The sequence below is a fragment of the Alligator sinensis genome, unplaced genomic scaffold (genome assembly GCF_000455745.1).
Source record: "Alligator sinensis unplaced genomic scaffold, ASM45574v1 scaffold611_1, whole genome shotgun sequence".
Lineage (NCBI taxonomy): Eukaryota > Metazoa > Chordata > Crocodylia > Alligatoridae > Alligator > Alligator sinensis.
Genome location: NW_005842332.1, coordinates 225,027 through 242,577, shown reverse-complemented (window position 1 = coordinate 242,577; position 17,551 = coordinate 225,027). Strand labels below are relative to the sequence as shown.

The following is a 17,551-nucleotide window of genomic DNA, read 5'->3' as shown; positions in this document are numbered from 1 at the left end:
GGGAGAAAGGACATAAAGAGCAAGCGCGCCGGCAACGCCTTAAAGAGACAGGCGCGCTTTTTGTGTTTTCTTTTTTGCTTTTTTTTTTTTCCACTCCTCCTCCTCCTCCTCCCTTCCCCTCGCAGGGGAGGGGGGGGGAGTGTCAGCCCCAGAAGTGCTCGCAGAGAGGGCAGCCGGGCTCCCCCATGAGCCCCTCAGGGGCCTGTGGGGCAGGAATGTGGCTCCCATTGGGGCTGGGCAGGGGGTTTACTTGTCCTTTTGCAAAAATATGTATTTTTATAGATAGATAGATATTTATATTTCTCTGTCTAGACCAACCTATCTAGATATAGATCGATAGATAAATATATACCTATGAATGGATAGTGATAGATATAGATAGATAGATAGATAGATAGATACCTATGAATAGATAGTGATAGATATATAGATAGATAGATATACATATATAGCTATTGATAGAGATGTATCTATCGATAGATAGATATAAACTCCACCTCCAACACTGCCGTGTGGTTCACTTGGCAGCTCAAACCACACTAAAAACCCATTACACAGTTTGCACCGCACAACCGCGCGCCCGCACTCCCAACTCCAGGCTTGTGCAGGGCTTGGCCCGGCCTGCCTGCATCCTGAGGATACATCTTCCCCAGCTGGCACCTGGCACGGGCCTGGCCTGAGCCGAACAGGGGCAGCCGCCAAGCCTGGGGAGGCCAGCCTGCACCGGACCCAGCCTCGTGGCAAGCTGTGGGGCCGTGCACATGATGCCCTGGGCCTTGCTGGATCTGGCCTGTGCATCGATAGGAGACCAGGAGTCTCCAGACCTGTTCCCGTGACTAACCAGGCGTGCAAAATGCGCCTGCCCAGTCCAAACAGTTGCTCAACTGAGTCCCGTTTGCATCTGGCGACTGTGTTGCCCTCCTACCGCCCACTCTGGCCTTCTTTAGCAATTATCTTCAGTGTCTCCCTGACGGCTTGTTTCAAATGAAAACCACCTGCCTCATCAACTGTTAACTAAAAACCCATATAGAGGAGGCTTAAAAGTCATAAATCATTTATGCATGAAGCCCACAAGTTCCTGGAAGAGCTTGGGGATGCTACACCAAACCGATGGGTCAACCGCTGGGAAGCACCAGACCTAGTCCTTTTATACTGATGGCGAATGAGTCCCGCACTGGGCACGGCCTTGACAGAGAAGCGCAGGTCACGCTGAACGGGCTGAGATCTGGAGACGGACGCTTCGAAACAACGCTCTGCATGGTGAGCATTTTGGGCAGCCAGGTCCTGCACGAAGGCGGCGCTCAACAGACAGCACAGCGCTTCATCGAAAGCTGCAAACTTTGCAAAGGGATAGGAGGAATCTGCACGTTGGGCGATAAAACCGGACAGCGACTTATGGATTTGGAAGTTGATATCTGCTGCTGTATGAAAGAGAGAGTTCAGGTGGCGAGGAAGCTGAGCGTTTGGGGCTGGACATACACGATTTAATCCCCGGTGACAACCACAATGATGTTTTCCCCCTAAACGATGCTGCCCCTTAGGAAGAAGAGCATCCGTTGGTGTTCGTAATACCTCCTGCTCCGTTGTATTTGTGGGATAGCCATATTTAGTGAGTCTCAAAAGGCAGTTCAGAATAAGGTCTGCGAGAAGGCACAATCTGCACACGTGGCACCACTGTTGACAGCGTTACAGAAACCCTACTGTGCCCTTGTGCAAGACAGCCAAGATGAAAAGGCTGCAGCCTCAACCCTGCGTTCAGAAGAAAGAAATCTGTCCAACTTCCAAACCACACAAATGCCATAAAGTTTGACAGCGCCTTGAAACATGCATCTCGAGACGCAGCGTGCACTGCACACACGAGTCCCAAGCGGGGAAGCCCTTCGTTTTGAGCCCGGGGTTAAGACCGATTCACTTAAGCGTGCACCTAAGCGCTATCCTGAAAAGCCGTGTCTTCCTGCAGCACAGCCAAAGACGACCCAAAATTTGCTACGAGCTGTTTTTGTTTAACAGAGAATAAAAGCAAAAAGCATGTGACAGGCACTGGGCCCTGAACAAAGAGAGATCTTTGCGACGCCAAAAATTCCAGTGGCAGTTGGGAATGGAAAATCCCTGGTGCTGGGAGACGAAAGGGGGATTTTCTTGCCTGCTGAGGAAATTTGAAGAATTAAACCCTGAGCAGGAATTTGAAGAATTAAACCCTGTAATCCTAATGCAGAGGGGAAGCTGTTGAAGATCGGAAACAGTTAGAAAAGCTGCGCGTTCTCCAGGGACAGACCCAGTTAAGTTCTCCTTTTTTTTATAACCCAGGCAGGCTTTGCCTAAGGGCTTACTGTAGCGGTGCTGGTCTTTCTTTCTCTCTTTCTTGACCAAAATGTTCAAACTATATATATCTTGGTTCAATTTGTCCTTGGCATGAAGAGTGTAGTTTGTTGCGTTCTTGCTGGAGACTACCCTCTGCAGGTATTCACCCCTCTCACTCATTGCCTCGTTTCAGGGCTTTCTTCAGTCACTTCCAATGATCTTGGATGATCACGTTTATTACCATTTCTCCAGGACCTGAAGATCTCAAAGTACTAAACAAGGAGCAAGTATTTTAATGGCATTCAACCCCTGGAGATGCTATCGGCCTTTTTTAAATATTGTGTTCCTATTCTTTCACTATTCTAGGCCCAATTCATTCATGTGAGGCTCTTGCCTGACTTTGAGCACTGTTTTTTTGGTAGGACTCTTCAGGCCCTGAAGTTATGCCTATGCATTTGGAGACTGGAGCTGATGAAGAAAACAGCAGCTCTATTACGAAGCAGGGACATCCCACTGCCCCAGGATCTGCCATAACTGTGCATGGCTCTCTGGGTGATATAGATGAGTCACAGATCTGGAGCGCTCTCTTTTCCCCAGCCATACTACCCAGTTGGAGCCAGGAAGGATATTAAAGCTGGATCCCCATTATCATCAAAGGGGAGGTGATTGGCAGGGGAGGATTATGGAGATTTCCTGACCCTGGCATTGGTGCCACTCCTTGATAGTCTGCACTTTTTGGCCTCCTTGCATGCTGCAAAGGACTATAGTTAGAGAGGGGGTTTTTTTGCTGGCACTGTTTCCTATAGTAGCAGTGGGAAGGATGCACTTCTGTAGGTGGCTGGATGCAGTTGTATTCAAGTGCTGATGGGATCTCACTGCATAATGAATTAAATTAAGACACCTATGGCCATAAATAAGTGCAATCCTACAATTATTAAATATTAAAGGTATTTAAAATAAATAAGTACCATGCCGAACTGGGGCCCTCAGGTCTTCATCCTGATGTCACTGATGTGAATGGGGATTTTGGTATGGAGTCCTGCAAGTCTGATCCAAATCACATTAAACTGACTGGAAGGACTTCCACTGACTTCAGTGGATCTTGGCTCACTTGTGGTCCCCATTCTGCAAACTAACACTTATGTGGGTACTTACATTTACAATAGTGAGCAATAAGGAAATGCATCAAAATGCTGTGAAATCATATGCTCGTATAGGCGCTGGAAGAATGAAGGCAGACAAGGTTCCTTGGGTGAATCTGATATCTTTTATTAGACCAACCCAAATAGTTGGAAAATACCCAAGGAACCTTGTCTGCCCAACACGGCTACAACCTACACCCCTGGAAGAATGAAGGCCTTTATTAGTTTGATTCTGTGGTAGTGCAAAAAAGAGAAGAACATCTAACAGGCCAAATTAGCACTCAGAAATGTGTATAATCCTCAGAAATGGAGGGAAAAGGAATTAGTGATGAAACGTAGCATGTTAGACCTACTGTACTTGCCGTGCTTTTTTCAAAGAGCATTTGATCCACGGCAGATTGCATATTCTCTGTTATTGCTGACAGTGTGGCTGTGGTTTTCCTAAACCACACATACATGGTAACTCTTTCTTGGATTGAAAGCAAACAAACATTGCAACTTTTCTAGACCTCCTCAGTATAAATTTATAGCTGACGCCTGCTTACCTTGCTCCCAACCTTCACTCATTGGAAAGGAGCACACAAGGCCATTAGTAAGGAAGCAGGATTTGGTCGATTTTTGCCCCTGGTTCTGCACGCAGGGTTTCCATATAAACCCTTTATAGGACTATGGTCTCCTAACCAACAGGCTAGACTCTTCTTGGAACTATGCATGTTTTCAGAAGAGACTTGGGGTCCCGGCACACGATTAAAATCCAGCAGTTTCTCAAATCTAATCCCACCAACAACTCTGACTTCCCTAATGGGTCCTGGTTTGCAGCTCTGATAAAAACAGCTCTCCCCAAAAGAGGAGCTCATTACACAATTGAGGCTTTAGTCTCCCACGGTGTCTCCTATTTTCTCAGCTGTACAAGAAATAAAATAGAGCAGGGGAAATGTCACTCCAACACAAGAATAGTCTTGCAGTCAAAAGAAAAATGGGCTAGAGGTGCAGAACCTCAAACCAGGAGCCTTATGAACTAAGCATCCAAGCATTAGAAAGTGATTAGGATTCATTAATAAAAAACAGCCAAACCACCTTGGGAGGAGGCAGGGGACAGACGGAGCAGTAGGGAGCTGATGGCTGTCTTGGCTCCCAGTTATTACAGGCATCTGGAGGGCCGGATCCTGCACATGTTGGTTAGCAGGAGTAAACACTAGCTCCCTTTTGCTGCTTTGGTAATTTGTGTTGTCAACTTGAACTGGATAAGGAATCTCATTGAATTAAAGTGGAGGGCTTGGCTGGGTCAGACCCATCAGCACCTTACAGGACAGAACCTGAGGCTCAGCAGTGCTTGCAAAACTGGATTGCATCTAATGCCCTTGAATGAAGCGGAAGTGAGCGAATGCAATAGGTAGAGCAGAGCACCAGGGGGAGCTTAGAGGAGATATTTAGCAAGGGAGAAAGAATCCTTTGACTCTCTTCCCCTGGCTGCACCTTCTGCCCACCTTCCTGCTTCCCAAATGGATTCTTCCAGGGCGAGCAATGGCTGTTGCACGCCTGTAAAATATTCCCTTGTGCATATACCTGTGTCCGGCACAGCTAGCTCCCCTGCCGCAGCCACGAAAGGTATGTGGAAGAAGCAACAAACAGGGAAACCTTTGGCAAGGGGCCTTTTGCAAAGCCTGAAAAGTTAAGCAAGAAGAAACTATTCTTTTCTTCTCTGCCCCTGCCAGCACTGAATAATTTTCCTCCTGTATTGTTGGGAATCACAGGGGCAGCTGAAAGCTTCAACTCTGATCAAGGCTCTGAGAGAGAGAGAGAATCTGACTTTTATCCCTCTCCACCTGCTTCCACTATGTTCCCCATACTGCCCTGCGACCTTGATGCTCTGTGTGGGTCCAGATTAACGATTAGGAGGTTAGTTTGTAATGCTCTCTTTGGGGCTTCAGTAACTCTGATTCCTTCCTGCTCTCTCATTTAACAGAGCCTGTTAGAAGCCTGTTCAGGGAACTCCATTTCCTCCTGCCCTACATCACAGTGACTACTACAGAAAGGTAAGGGTAGTATGGTTGAACAGTTTCAGCTTGGGGGATGAGTCAGAACATCTGGGTCCTCCTCCTGGCTATGCCCCTGATTCTCTGTGTCACCTTAACTTCTCTTTGCCTCAACTTTACTAGCTGTAAAATGGGGACATTCATATTCATGTGCCTCAGAACACTCTCAAGCTGATTATTATAGTGCTTTGAAATCCTCAGATGACACGCGCTGCAGAAACGTACACTATAATTACCTGTTTTCAACCTTTGCTGCTGATCTAGTCGGCCATCCCCAGACAAGTAACCCTTACCGACCTGAGCGATCATACTTATGTAGGTAATGCTACTCAGTGTTGCGACACCAAGCATTTATCCCTTGAATACAATTTCTGCCTATTGAGTTCCTCCTCATTACCTGACTCACTCCCTATGCAGCATTTCTCAGCTTCATTGTTGGTCACTTTTTTCCCTGTACTTGACTTCAGCTGAATAAGTTCCCCAATTACTGCATACAATAACATCTTGTGCAATGCATGGGAGCCAAGGTAATAGGGTCTGCCCTGGGTCCTTGGTGCACAAAGCTCCACAGAGTTCACAGGTCCTGAAGGTTGAGGTTTTGTGGATGGGAGAGCTTGATGACGAGGCTTACTGAAGCTTCCTTGGCAGGTTAGTCACGAGGGCATGACTAGACTTGGCTCCTGGATTCCTATCGTCTAGACATCAGGGGTTAGGATCAGACCTTTGTGCCCCATCTGCCTACTGCAGGGATGCCTGTATCTTCCTCTGAAGCATCCAACACTGTATAAGACAAGATGCCAGGCCATACAGACTGTAGTCCTGATCCAGTCCTACAGACCCTCTGTTCCTATCATATTATTGCAGTGGTCTGAGTGTAGCTGTATACACTTTGTTTCGCGCTGATCTAAAACCAGGTATGGTTTTTTGTTTCTCTTTACAGATTGTAAATCGATTTAGTACGAACCCTGAGTGCTGACCAGTCGTATACCGCCCAACACACTGTCCTTTGCACAGGTAGAATACCTTTTCCAAGGGCAGTGCATAAGCAAACTGTCTGGAAGGATGCAAGGGGTTAAAAGCTATAGTGGCGTGTGGAAGAATAAATACACCGCAGGTGTGTAATTAAGGAGGGCTTAATTGGGTAACTAAAGGTGAGACTAAAAGGAACCACAGAGGCTAATCAGAATGCTTTTGTTGAAACCAGAATGGTTGGAGTTCTTCTCAGCTTTGTGAATGAAAACATTAATAATAAAAAAAGCTGTTGAATGTTGGGGGGGGGTTTCTCCTCCTTTTGCCTTCTCGCATGCGGCAGGAAGAAATAGCAGTCAAGACTTTTCGGAGCAGGTAGACTCAAAGGCCAATATTTATTCTGAATGTGCACAGCTTTCTCGTGAAGGCCAGGTCTTAAGCTATACCTGGAAAACACTTTTCTGCAAGGCTGCAGCTATGTTCATCAAGACACAAGTTGACAGGTGGAGGTAGGCGAGTGAGTGACTTGTGTGTTTTAGGTTGAAAAATGATAGTCACCAGGGCCTTAGGATGGTTTTCTGTGCAGAGTTGCACATCTAGCAAATAATAATTTTGATGAATTTTGTCCTGACTTACAGCCTGTGCTGCCTTGTCAGGCACCAGCTGTGTTAGGACCACTTTTGCTTGTTGGATTAATCCAGCTTCTGTAACACCAAGCTGCTGTTCAAGGCATCCTAAAACTTCATGGTTCCCTGTAAAAGGAGTCTTATGGCAACACTTGTGTAGAGGGGTCAGGCACTTGGCGGGGGGGTGGGGGGGACTGGCAGCTTTTCCTCCTTGTGAAGATAGCCTGGTTGTTTCTCAATAGTATCCACCTGCTGCGTTCCTTTGGGGCCCCTTATTGTCTGGAGGGATGGATGGGGCATCTTTTGAGCCAGGCAGGGTGGAGAATACAGGTGGTGTTTACCTGAATTCAGTATTTCCTGCTTTTCCAGAAGCTGATGGCAAACACAGCATCAGGGCATGTACAAGCAGTAGCTGTCACCTTTAATGCTCCATCTACCCAATTCTCAGGCCACAAATTTTATCTCCCCAGTGCAGGTGGGGAACTGAGGTACAGAGATGAATTGATTTGCTAAGGTAATACAGGAAGGCTGTAGCAAAGCAAAGATTAGAAGCCAGTTCTTCTTCACACCTTCCCAGCCCTTTAGCTGCAAGACCCTTCTCTGCTTAAAAGCAGATTAAGATCGCTATTGGAAGAAGCATATCTCACGCTAAACAGACCAGTAGCAAGACTCATGACGGTTAACTCTATGCTAGGACTGATGATCAGTAAATTCACAATGAGATGCTTATGATGTTCTACTGCTTTGAAGTGAGGTTTGACTTGCTTAAGTGACTTAAGCAACAGGCAACGCTTTGAGCCGGGGCAAAAGCTCTCTGTACAGCCCTACTGAAGTCAATGATTTCATGCATGTGCTTGGGCCTATCTGCACAGAACAGCTCCTGGGATCACGGCCCCTTAGAGCTTTGTGGTTATCATTGACCATGTGCTTTTTGCATCTACCTGTCCCGTTTGTTCTCTTCTCTCCATGGAGGTTTCCAGCTGAGCTTATTTCCTTATGGCAAATATGACAAGTACATGAGACTGACACTCTGGGAAGAAGCAGTTCACTCCAATAGGATGGCAGAGGCTTGGCAAAAACAATCCATCAACTTTTCTTGGTCATTATTACTCTTCTCTCCCTTTCCACCCAATTCATGGTGTTGTCTGTGGGATGCTTGGTTCTGAATGGGCCGCTCTTCATGTTGCAGTTCAGAGCGCAGCACTCGGTGCAGCCACCAGACATGATTTCATGGAAGTGCTGTCCGTATCTGGTGTCAGCCAAGTCCCTGCTCCTCAAGTCCTGCAAGGCCATTAAAAGCTTTAATTTTTCAGCAGTTTGTTGTTCGTTTGGCTGTTCTTAAGTTAGTTTCCAGCCTGCCTAGTTATGAGGAAAAAGCTGGAAATCATTAGTCTGAAAGGCCTACTTTATTAATTTGGAGTTTGGGCAAACTGGTTATTGTTTTCTTATTCAGAGGTGCTGAGAATTTCTATTCAAGTCAACGGGACTCAAAGGTTCAGCACCCATGAAAATCAGACCATTAATATGTTACAGCCGGTTGTTCTGTTGCCTCTTTTTCAGGTAAAAGATGTAAATCTCCTTGCCTAATTAAGCAATCCTCCATATTTGGACTAATAGTTATAGTTAGCATTTGCAAGCCAGGAAAGGCTGACAATATGGAACAACCTTGCAACATTCAGCTAAGTCAGCGCAGGTATATTTGTAACTCATGATCAAATAGAGTATCTTTATCTCTACAGTACAAAGGAGATTATTTGTGCTTAGGTTGGTAAATTCTACCAGGCTAAAAAATCTAGAAATCTAAACTGTCAAATGGATGATTCTAGTCTGACATAGCAATTGCACGTATACCCTCTTTGTGTGCTTTTTTTCTTCTTTGCTGCCAGAATGTTTCCTTCTGAAGAAGGGCACTTTGTGCCCCAAAGTTTACCTAACACACTTTTCCAGCTGTACAGTTGATTCAGTTATTTAAAAAAAGCACAAAACCCCCCTTGCTTCCAGAATTTAATGGAAGTAAATATGACGTTTCATATTGTTCATGGTGTTGCCTATTGTTCGTAAGAATTTCAGCAGAAGGTCCATTTTGTTCTGTAACCTCTCTCTGACATTATACGATATATGGAGGGACTACTGAACAACGAACGATGATAACATGACTACAGCCCCAATTTTGTGAACACCTCCACTTGTGCTGGGCTCCTAGCGTGGGATCCCACTGAGTTTGGTGGTATGAACAATGGATGTGATTCCAGGACTGGGATCTAAGACGGGAAGGAGATGAAAATGGGAATGGTCATTGCCTATCCTTTTGTTACCGATTGCTCATCTGCATGAAGAAGGATGGGTTTGGGTTGTACAAAGAGATGCAACTTCATCAAAGTTTGCGGTGGCAATGTTCTTTTAGGAAGTCTTTGAAAGCAGGATCCAGGGAGTAACTTTGTTAAGGTGCTGCAGAGAAAGACCCAGGGGGTTACAGTGGACCATAGACTGAGCTGAATATGACCCAACAGTGTGTTACTGTTGCAAAATCAACACCACCTTGAATGGTATTAATAGGAGTGCCATTTGCAAATCAAAGGAAGTGATTATTTTAGTCTAGGCAACACATGAAGCCTTACCTGGAGTGCTGTGTCCAGTTTCAGGCCCTATGCTTCAAGACAGATTTGGACGGATTGGAAAGAGTCCAGTGGAGAGTGATAAAAGTGATTAGAGGCCTGCAAATTGAGAGCTGTGAAGAAAGACTGAAAGAACTAGGGTTATTTAGTTGGGGAAAGAGAAGACCATAAGGGGGATTTGATTACAGTCTTCAGATACCTGCAGGGTGATTACAAAGGCTAAAAACAGATTTCTCCCAGGACAAAGCCTGTTATTCTGTGATCTTACAGAGTACATTGTCCCACTTTAAGTACTTAGTGAAGTACCCATGAGGCACCAAGATAGCTCTAATTGTCCCAGGAAAAATGTTAATTCCCATTCAAGCTGTATGCATCAAGGACTGTCCCCAACCTGTTGTGATGCCAGTCAAACCCAGGGGAAATCAGACCTGGGATAGACCTCACATCTGTTTTGAGCCAAAAACGTTTTCTCTGCAGCTGCAGAGGAGATAGGACTGCTTCAAGTTGCAGCAAAGGAGGTTTAGGTCGGATATTAGGAAAAACTCTCTCACTAGGATGGTGGTGAAGCACCGAAACAGGTTACCCAGGGAGGTGGCAGCATCTCCATCCTTGGAGGTTTTTATGATCTGGCTATACAAAGCCTTGGCTGGGATGATGGAGTTGGGGCTGGTCCTGCTTTGAGCAGGGGGTTGGACTAGATGTGACCTTCTGAGGTCCCTTCACACCTGAATTTTCTATAATCCTATTATTTTATGACCAGGAGCCAAGGCCTGGAAGGCCAGCAGAGGAAACTTCATTTGTAAACCGGCATCCCTTGGGAGAGCCTTTTGTTCCAGGGATATTAGTATAAGCCCATTGTCCCACTTTACATACCTGTGAAGTAGCTGAGATAAAATGTGCTAAAACTCCCTCTCATATCACCCCACAGGTATTCACTTACATGGCTGTAATACCTCTATAAACTAATTTTGGCTCAGTCCGTTCAAATGCTATTTGTTCCAGGGACTAATCTATCAGTGGGCTTGATTTGAATTTGAGTGTTTTATCTGGCAGCAAACCCTAAACCTTACAGATGGACAAAACCCATTGTCCCATATATTAAGTATCTGTGAATTACCTGAGCTGACACTTTGCCTTGTTGCAATCAGAGCTAATTTGAGTTAATTGCCATTTAAGCTTCATGTGTAAATGACTCTCTTTCATCTGTTATGATACCAGTCATACCCCAAACCAATCCCAGCAGCATTACACAGGTTGTGCCTCTTTAGTCTCAGAAGGGCAGCAACTAGATTGGAAGGGATGCCTGTTTAAGCGGCTATCCAGGTCCTCTTTTTTTTTTCCCCCAGGTTTTGATTGGTCAAGTCCGCTTCAAATGAAACAGCCACTTATAGCCTCTCTCACTATGGGGATGATTGGGCACTGGAACAGGCAACTTAGAGAAGTGGTAGGATTTCCATCCCTGGAAACTTTGAAAAGCTAGGATGAGTTAGTGCGGGAACGATCCTGCCATGAGCAGGAGGCTGCCCTAGATCAGCATTTTTCAGGAATATATGAAAGGGTTGCGAACAAGCTTTAAAATGGATTCTCCTTTAAAGCAGAAAAACATGGGAAACACTGGGTTTTTCCTTGCAGGCTGGCAGAGCTCCAGCCTGCGAGGGGCTGCTTGGGGGCCTGCCCTGCCCCACACACTGGAAGGATGGGGCTTGGGGGTGGGGGGCACTGGGTCAGGACTGGCCAGTGGTGTTTACAAATGGGTCCCGGACAAAAAAGGTGGAGAACTGATGCACTAGATTACTGGTTCTCTGCCTTTTTGTACCAGGACCCATTTGTAAACACCAATGGCCAGTCCTGACCCAATAAATAGTTTAAGTAGAAACTCCCCTCACCCCCAGCCCTGACTTCTGGACAGGGGGTGTGGGGCATTTGGGGGGGGGGGCAAGCAGGGGAGCTCTGCCAGCCTGCAAGGGAAAAAACACAGTGTTTCTCATGTTTTTCTCCTTTTAAAATGGATTATCCTTTAAAATTGTTTGATCCATTTTTAAAGTTCGTTGGTGACCCTTTCATATATTCTTACGACCCACTTTTGGGTCACACGCCACGGGTTGAGAAACACTGCACTAGATGACGTTATGTGATCCCTTCCATCTATGAAAGTGCCTCCACCTTATGGTTTATAACAGCCTGACAAAATAGCATCGTGGCAGGCTCCACTGGTGTGCCCAGAGAGAAATCCCTTAACTACCACGTATACACTGGCATTCAGATGTCTCCCTTGGATCCATTTGTTTTTTGAATGGTTCCACTTTACTGGGTGCCACAGCAACTGGATCCTGTTTCCAGTTAGAACAAGATCTGGGTCTTTCTCTGACTGTTTGTATTCACTGATCTTCCTCAGCACAGTGTCTACTGCTCTTTTTCTCTTGCTTTTCACTTGTCCATTCTTCTAATGCTGCTCAACCCTTGTTCACACTTTTTTTCCCCCCCTAAACGGCGTGTTTATATTAAAGTGCAACTCTGTTTTCAGGGCGTGTGGTGGCTGGCTCATTGTATCATGGTCGTGATACCTGTGGATACAGTGCACCCACCTGTGCAGCTCATAACACAGGTTTGGTTTTGTTTGTTGGTTTCTGTTCCTTGTTTTTTTGCCTTGCCTGGCATGCTAGAAATAGTTGGCATTGGTTGCATGCTCTTGTGGTTGTGGCTTGTATTGGTTGTTGCATAATAACTGTGAGTGTGCATTAGCCAATGCAAACCAGAATAAGAGACCCGTGGAGCTTAGAGGAGACGGGTTTCAAGTTGCAATCGTGTCATCACCAGGAGGTAAGGGGGGTGGGGATAAAAGCATCGGGCAGCTCCGAGGGGAGCCTGCACCTTTCCAGCTTTACTTGCAAGCCGGAGGAGCGGAGGGGAAAGCCTGCGTGTCCCCTCCACCCTTTGGGGAAGCCCCCAGCCAAGGCAGATCCTCGCCACCCCTCCAAAAACCAAGCCAGGCTTGGGCTCCACGCCTCGGGGGAGCGCGTTGCAATGCCACCCTGACCCGGGGATCGCCCCCCTCCTGCCCGCTGGTCCAAGGGAGGAGGAGTGGTGGCAGGAGGGTGGAAGTGGAGGTGGGGGGGGGAAGAGAAAGGCAGCTCGCAGGCCAGGCTGGGAGTTGTAGTCCGGGGGGTGGCGGCTGTGCTGTCCCGCGCCGCCTGCAAAGACTACCTTGCCCACATGGCCTCGCGCCCGGGCGCATGAGCTCTCCACCGCTTTAGCGCATCTATTATGCTGCCTTGCCGAGGCTAAAAAGAAGAGCAACTGGAGGGGACTATCGGGCAAACGTTGCTGGAGCCGCCGGGGCAAAGTAATCTATTTAATCTTACCCTTTCTTTGTTAAGCGCGTTGCGAGCAGCGGGCCATGCTTTGCTTTTCTTAATTATTATTATTATTTTTTTTTTTTTAATGCAAGCCAGCACAGGGACTCCCCTTGCTTCCGCAGCCTTTGTGCATGGCAACAATGTAACAAAGCCAGCTGGAGGGCTCCGGCTCCGGCTCCAGGGCGGCCGCTGCTTCTCTCCTCCTCCTTCCCCTTTTCCCCTGCCCAGGCGGCAGCTCCGGGGGATGTTTGCACTGAGCTCTGCCTCTTTTATTGCCTCCCCCGCTTTTCTTTCTTTCTTTCTTTTTTTTTTTTTTTCCCACCCACCTACCTCTCTCCCCTCCCAGCTCCGCGAGAGGCACAGGCTGGAGTTTGTGCAGCGCAGCCCATCTCCCTTACGGAAGGGATTTTTTTTCCCCTCTCTCTCTCTCTCTCTCTCTCTCTCTGCCCGCCATCTTTTAAAGGGGAAAATTATGGGGCAGACGAGGGCTGCGGGCTTGCTTTAAAAACACAAAACAACCCCTCTTATCAAGCCATTGAGAGGCAGGAGCCCGGATCCGAGATTGTCGGTGCCAGGCCGCTGCAAAGCGAGGCTAGTCAATTGCAACCCCCTCCCCCTCGTCAGTTGCACAAGGGCTTGTGCATTGCACACCCCCCCTGATCAATTGCACCGAGCACCCCTGCTCGGGGGTGTCGTGTGGCCGAGACGGGGCACTAACCCGGCGGGGGGTGGAAATGTTTTGCTGGCTGCAGCTTTGCCCGATGGCTTGGTTTGCTCCCCAGCCCGGAGAGATAGGGAAGCAGGTGGCACCCCTGGCAGCATGTGTTGTTTGCAGGGTAGCTGTCAAGGTGTGTTTGTGTGTGTGTGTGCAATTGGTGCAAGCCGGGACGTGTGCCTGGAGTGACCTGGGAGCAAAAGGAGCGTGCGGGTTTCCTTGAGATGTGGGAGCTGGTGTCCTGTCCTGGCGCGCTCCTCGCTATCGGACTGTTTGTTTACATTTTGCACCTGAACTTGGGCAGTGGGGACTGGGCCATTGCCTGGAGTGGAGCCGCTTTCACTTTTCAGCCTTTCCCCCCTGTGCTGCCGTGTCTGGGTCGCCTGCATCACTGTGGGAGCGGATGAAAGCCGTAAGGATCCTAAGCCGACCTCATGTGGTCCAGCCCCCTGCCCAAGGCAAGGCCATTACTCACCAGACCATCCCGGCCAAGTGTCTTCTAACTTGCCCTTGAAAATTTCCAAGGATGGAGATTTGCTCCTTTCTCCAGGCAGCTTCTTCCAAGGCTTGACCACTCTCAGAGCAGAGCGTCTCCCATCTCCATTCCCCCTGCCACAGCTTGAGACCATTGCTCCTAGTCCTGCCCCCCACAGCCACAGAAAAAATCCCACTCCCATCCTCTCTGTAATCACCCTTCAGGTATCTGAAGACTAATATAATAGTCGTCTCATCTCCAGACTTAACTAACTCTGAAAGCCCGTGCAGAATGGGACCGGGTTGTATGGGAAATGTAGGAAGTTCCTTAGAGAAAAATACCCACGGCAAAGCAGGAAACACTTTCCCTTCCATGGTTTGTTTTTGTTTTTTTCCTGTAGCATGGATGTACTTCTTGTTACTATCTAGAGGGATCAAAGCTAAACAGCATCTTTTTAATTTAGATCAGGAGTGAAATATCACATGAGCTGTATGCATGTATTTATGTATCTTTTTTTTTTTTAACCCCAAATCTGTTTCCAGTTTAAGCTACTTGACATTATGTAATAGTAGGTTAGGGGAAAGCACAATAGCCACACACACCTGCTGTCCCCTGCTGGGGGAAGAGAAGTTGTTTTTTTGACAAGCTAGTTAGTATTTTTATTGCCTTCCAGGTTATGTGAGTGGCGCTAAGGAACTGTCCGTACATTCAACTGGAAATTTTAGATTTGAGGCTGACAAGGTTGTTTGGGTAGATGTGCTGTCTTTTTTTCCAGCTATTCAGTTGGTCTAATAAATTGGTTTCTGCAAGCTTTTGGGCATAAAAGTCCTTCTTCAGACATAGGGAGAGTTTTGAGTTTAGAGCTGTGACTGTCCTGAATTCACCCTGGGATAAGGCAAGGTCTCAGAGAGGCCTTGGGTTGCCTGTAATATGTGCTGCATTCTTTGAGGGGGAGAGAAGAGCACAGAATAAACTTGTGTGCTTCAAGCTACATATCAGCTCGGTGAGTTTACAAGCAATACAAGTAGTGTATTGCTTTAAATATGGCACTTTAAGGAAAGCTGAATTTATTGCAAACGCTGCGTGTTCTCTTCATCTGCACATGGTAGGGTTAGTAGACTAGGATCGCTCCGAAGGGTCCCATATTTCATATTTTGTTAGCTCAGGAGTTTGAAAGAATGTACATAAAGGCCCCTGCTGAAATGTGTAGCTTCCTGCCCAGAAGCTTTCTTTTTTACAGCTCGCAATCTTGCCAGTGACTAAGACTAACTCCTGAGATGCTTTTCCTCTTTTCCTTTCTTGCTTCAGTTAAAAATACACGTGTTTGATGCTTTCAAATTGTTTGCTTAAAAAAAAAAAAAAAAAAAAAAAAGGAGTAGGGGGCTTGGGTGGAGGATTACTGTTGTTCTTTATGGCACAAGAAGTCTGACCAGGATGCTGCCTTTTACACTGTCCGTAAAGAAAGTGGTGCACAGGCAGTGACTACTCATACAGAAGGGCCTGTCAGACATGGTTGCTGCTAAAATTTAAAAAGAAAAAATGCTTATGTGGTTTAGGAGCCTGAGTCTTATTTTCAGAAGAGACTTCAGCATGTGGGAGTCTGAGTCCTACTGAGTTCCAGTAAGATTTAGGCTCAAAGGAAACAAGTCACTTATGAAAATAGGACTCCTGCCTTACATGGAGGCTTTTGAAAATGTTACTCACAGCTAGGTTTTTGGGTTGGTTTTTTTTTTTTTTTTTTAACAGCAGCTCAGATAGTTCGTGCTTTTTCTTTCTTCTCATGTGGCATGACTTTAGTTCATGATGTTGGCAGCAATAGTCTTTCACATTTTATTTTGAAGCAGAGCTGGTTTTGCGGGAGTGTCTGCAAATGAAACCCCTTGGAAACCACAGCTATAACTTAACGGCTGGATGAAGTTAAGGACGTTTTCTAATAATAATGCAAAGTTCCATATCTCCTGGGTAAAAACCTTCATGTTCCAAAGCTTTGTCCAGTCTAGCTCCTGAGACTATAATAGAGCTTCCTACCTAAAAAGTCTGAAGTGTCACCCCATCTCCTGCCATTTGTTCATTGTGGACAGAGCCCCCGTCCCCATTAAGACCCATTGTCTTAGCCATGATCCCTATGTGTAGAGAGGCAGGATTGGGGTCTGCATTAACACTCGGGTATACATCTTCCTTACAGGTGCGGCAAGAAGATGCATATAACTTCTGCATTGTGCACCAGGGTCCCAACAGGCTCTCACTGTGGTCTGAGTCTTGCTCACTATAACTTGGTTGATGTGCAAGTCCCAGTTGGTTGCACTGACGGCAGGCGTGTGCCAGTAATCTCACTCCACAGCAGTAGCTGAGACATGTTGTGAGGGCTCACGTTTGGAAGACTTAGTTACTTTTACCAAATATGTGACTTCAGCTCTTCTTTGGTAAACTTCCAAGCACTATAAATTCAGACTAATCTACACTTATCAAAATAAATGAACAGCGAACACTTGGCGTCTCAGCATCCTTGATTGCCGTTCTTTAATCCTGGTGCTTTTCTTCATTGCTAATTTGCAAAATTCATTAATCCACAGCAGGTCTCCTAGCCATTACCACGAGCCGTATGCTTAAAAAAAAAAAAAAGAGGGAAAATACCACATTATTGTACAGTAATAGCCCAGAACACTACTGTAAGCACTAGGCTTCTGGGATTTACCAAGGAACCATTGTTTGCCGTGCTGTTCAGTGAGCTTTATACACGTCCTTCCAAAATGTCCTGTCTCGGGCTTTTAGTTCTGTTGCATTTTACTGTGATGTTAGCTTTTTGTTATTCATTAGCGCTTGCCAGAGGTCAGCCTTTCTGTGCAACACTAACCATGCAATATTAGTGAGAAAATACCTTTTACATGGTTTGCATTGCTTGTTCAGAGAGAAGGATTTAAGAACAAATTCCCGTGAAAAGTGATGTGGAAATTCCTAGGAACGTACCGGTAAAGCTGGCCAGCGCATCTGCTTCTTTATATCTTTCTCTGGGATGCGAGTGTTATGATGGATAAGACAGAGACTGAAGAAATGCTTGCATCTATTTTTGAGACCCTTTACTATCTTGCCGGGACCGGGGGCTCTTTCGAGCTTCTTCTTTTGTTCAGCCAAATAAGCAGGCGTTGTAACACTTAGAGACATTTCAGCAGCAACCTCTAAAAGAAGTGACTTGTGTGCATTTTTTCCTTCATCAGGACTGGAAGTCGGCTTTTTTCTCCCCCGGTATAGGTATAGCTGATGCTGTTTTGCATGTGGTTTCACTGAGTTTTGACACGGGCCAAGTGAAGTGTTTGAG

At 46.4% G+C, this 17,551-nt stretch overlaps 2 protein-coding genes across 10 annotated transcripts in view; one reads left to right on the top strand and one right to left on the bottom strand.

The window, feature by feature from the left end:
* WDR5 (WD repeat domain 5) overlaps positions 1–13,101 on the bottom strand; it is a 27,649-nt gene extending 14,548 nt beyond the window's left edge. Inside the window, exon 1 of one of the 2 annotated variants that reach the window (XM_006028616.3) lies at positions 13,052–13,101. Coding sequence is in view for 1 of the 2 variants with exons in the window: in XM_014522260.2 (XP_014377746.1) it covers positions 2,331–2,481 (151 nt within the window). In the remaining variant the exon portion in view is untranslated. Of the gene's footprint in view, positions 1–2,330; positions 2,497–13,051 lie in introns of those variants that run through there. The other variant, XM_014522260.2, reaches the window with a different exon arrangement.
* The window catches only part of BRD3 (bromodomain containing 3), a 60,623-nt gene continuing 48,039 nt past the window's right edge, over positions 4,968–17,551 (top strand). For 3 of the 8 annotated variants that reach the window (XR_003095235.1, XM_014522255.2, XM_006028617.3), the window contains exon 1: positions 12,520–13,032. The gene's annotated coding sequence lies outside the window, so the exon portion shown is untranslated. The other 5 variants (XM_014522256.2, XM_014522259.2, XM_014522258.2 and 2 more) reach the window with 5 other exon arrangements.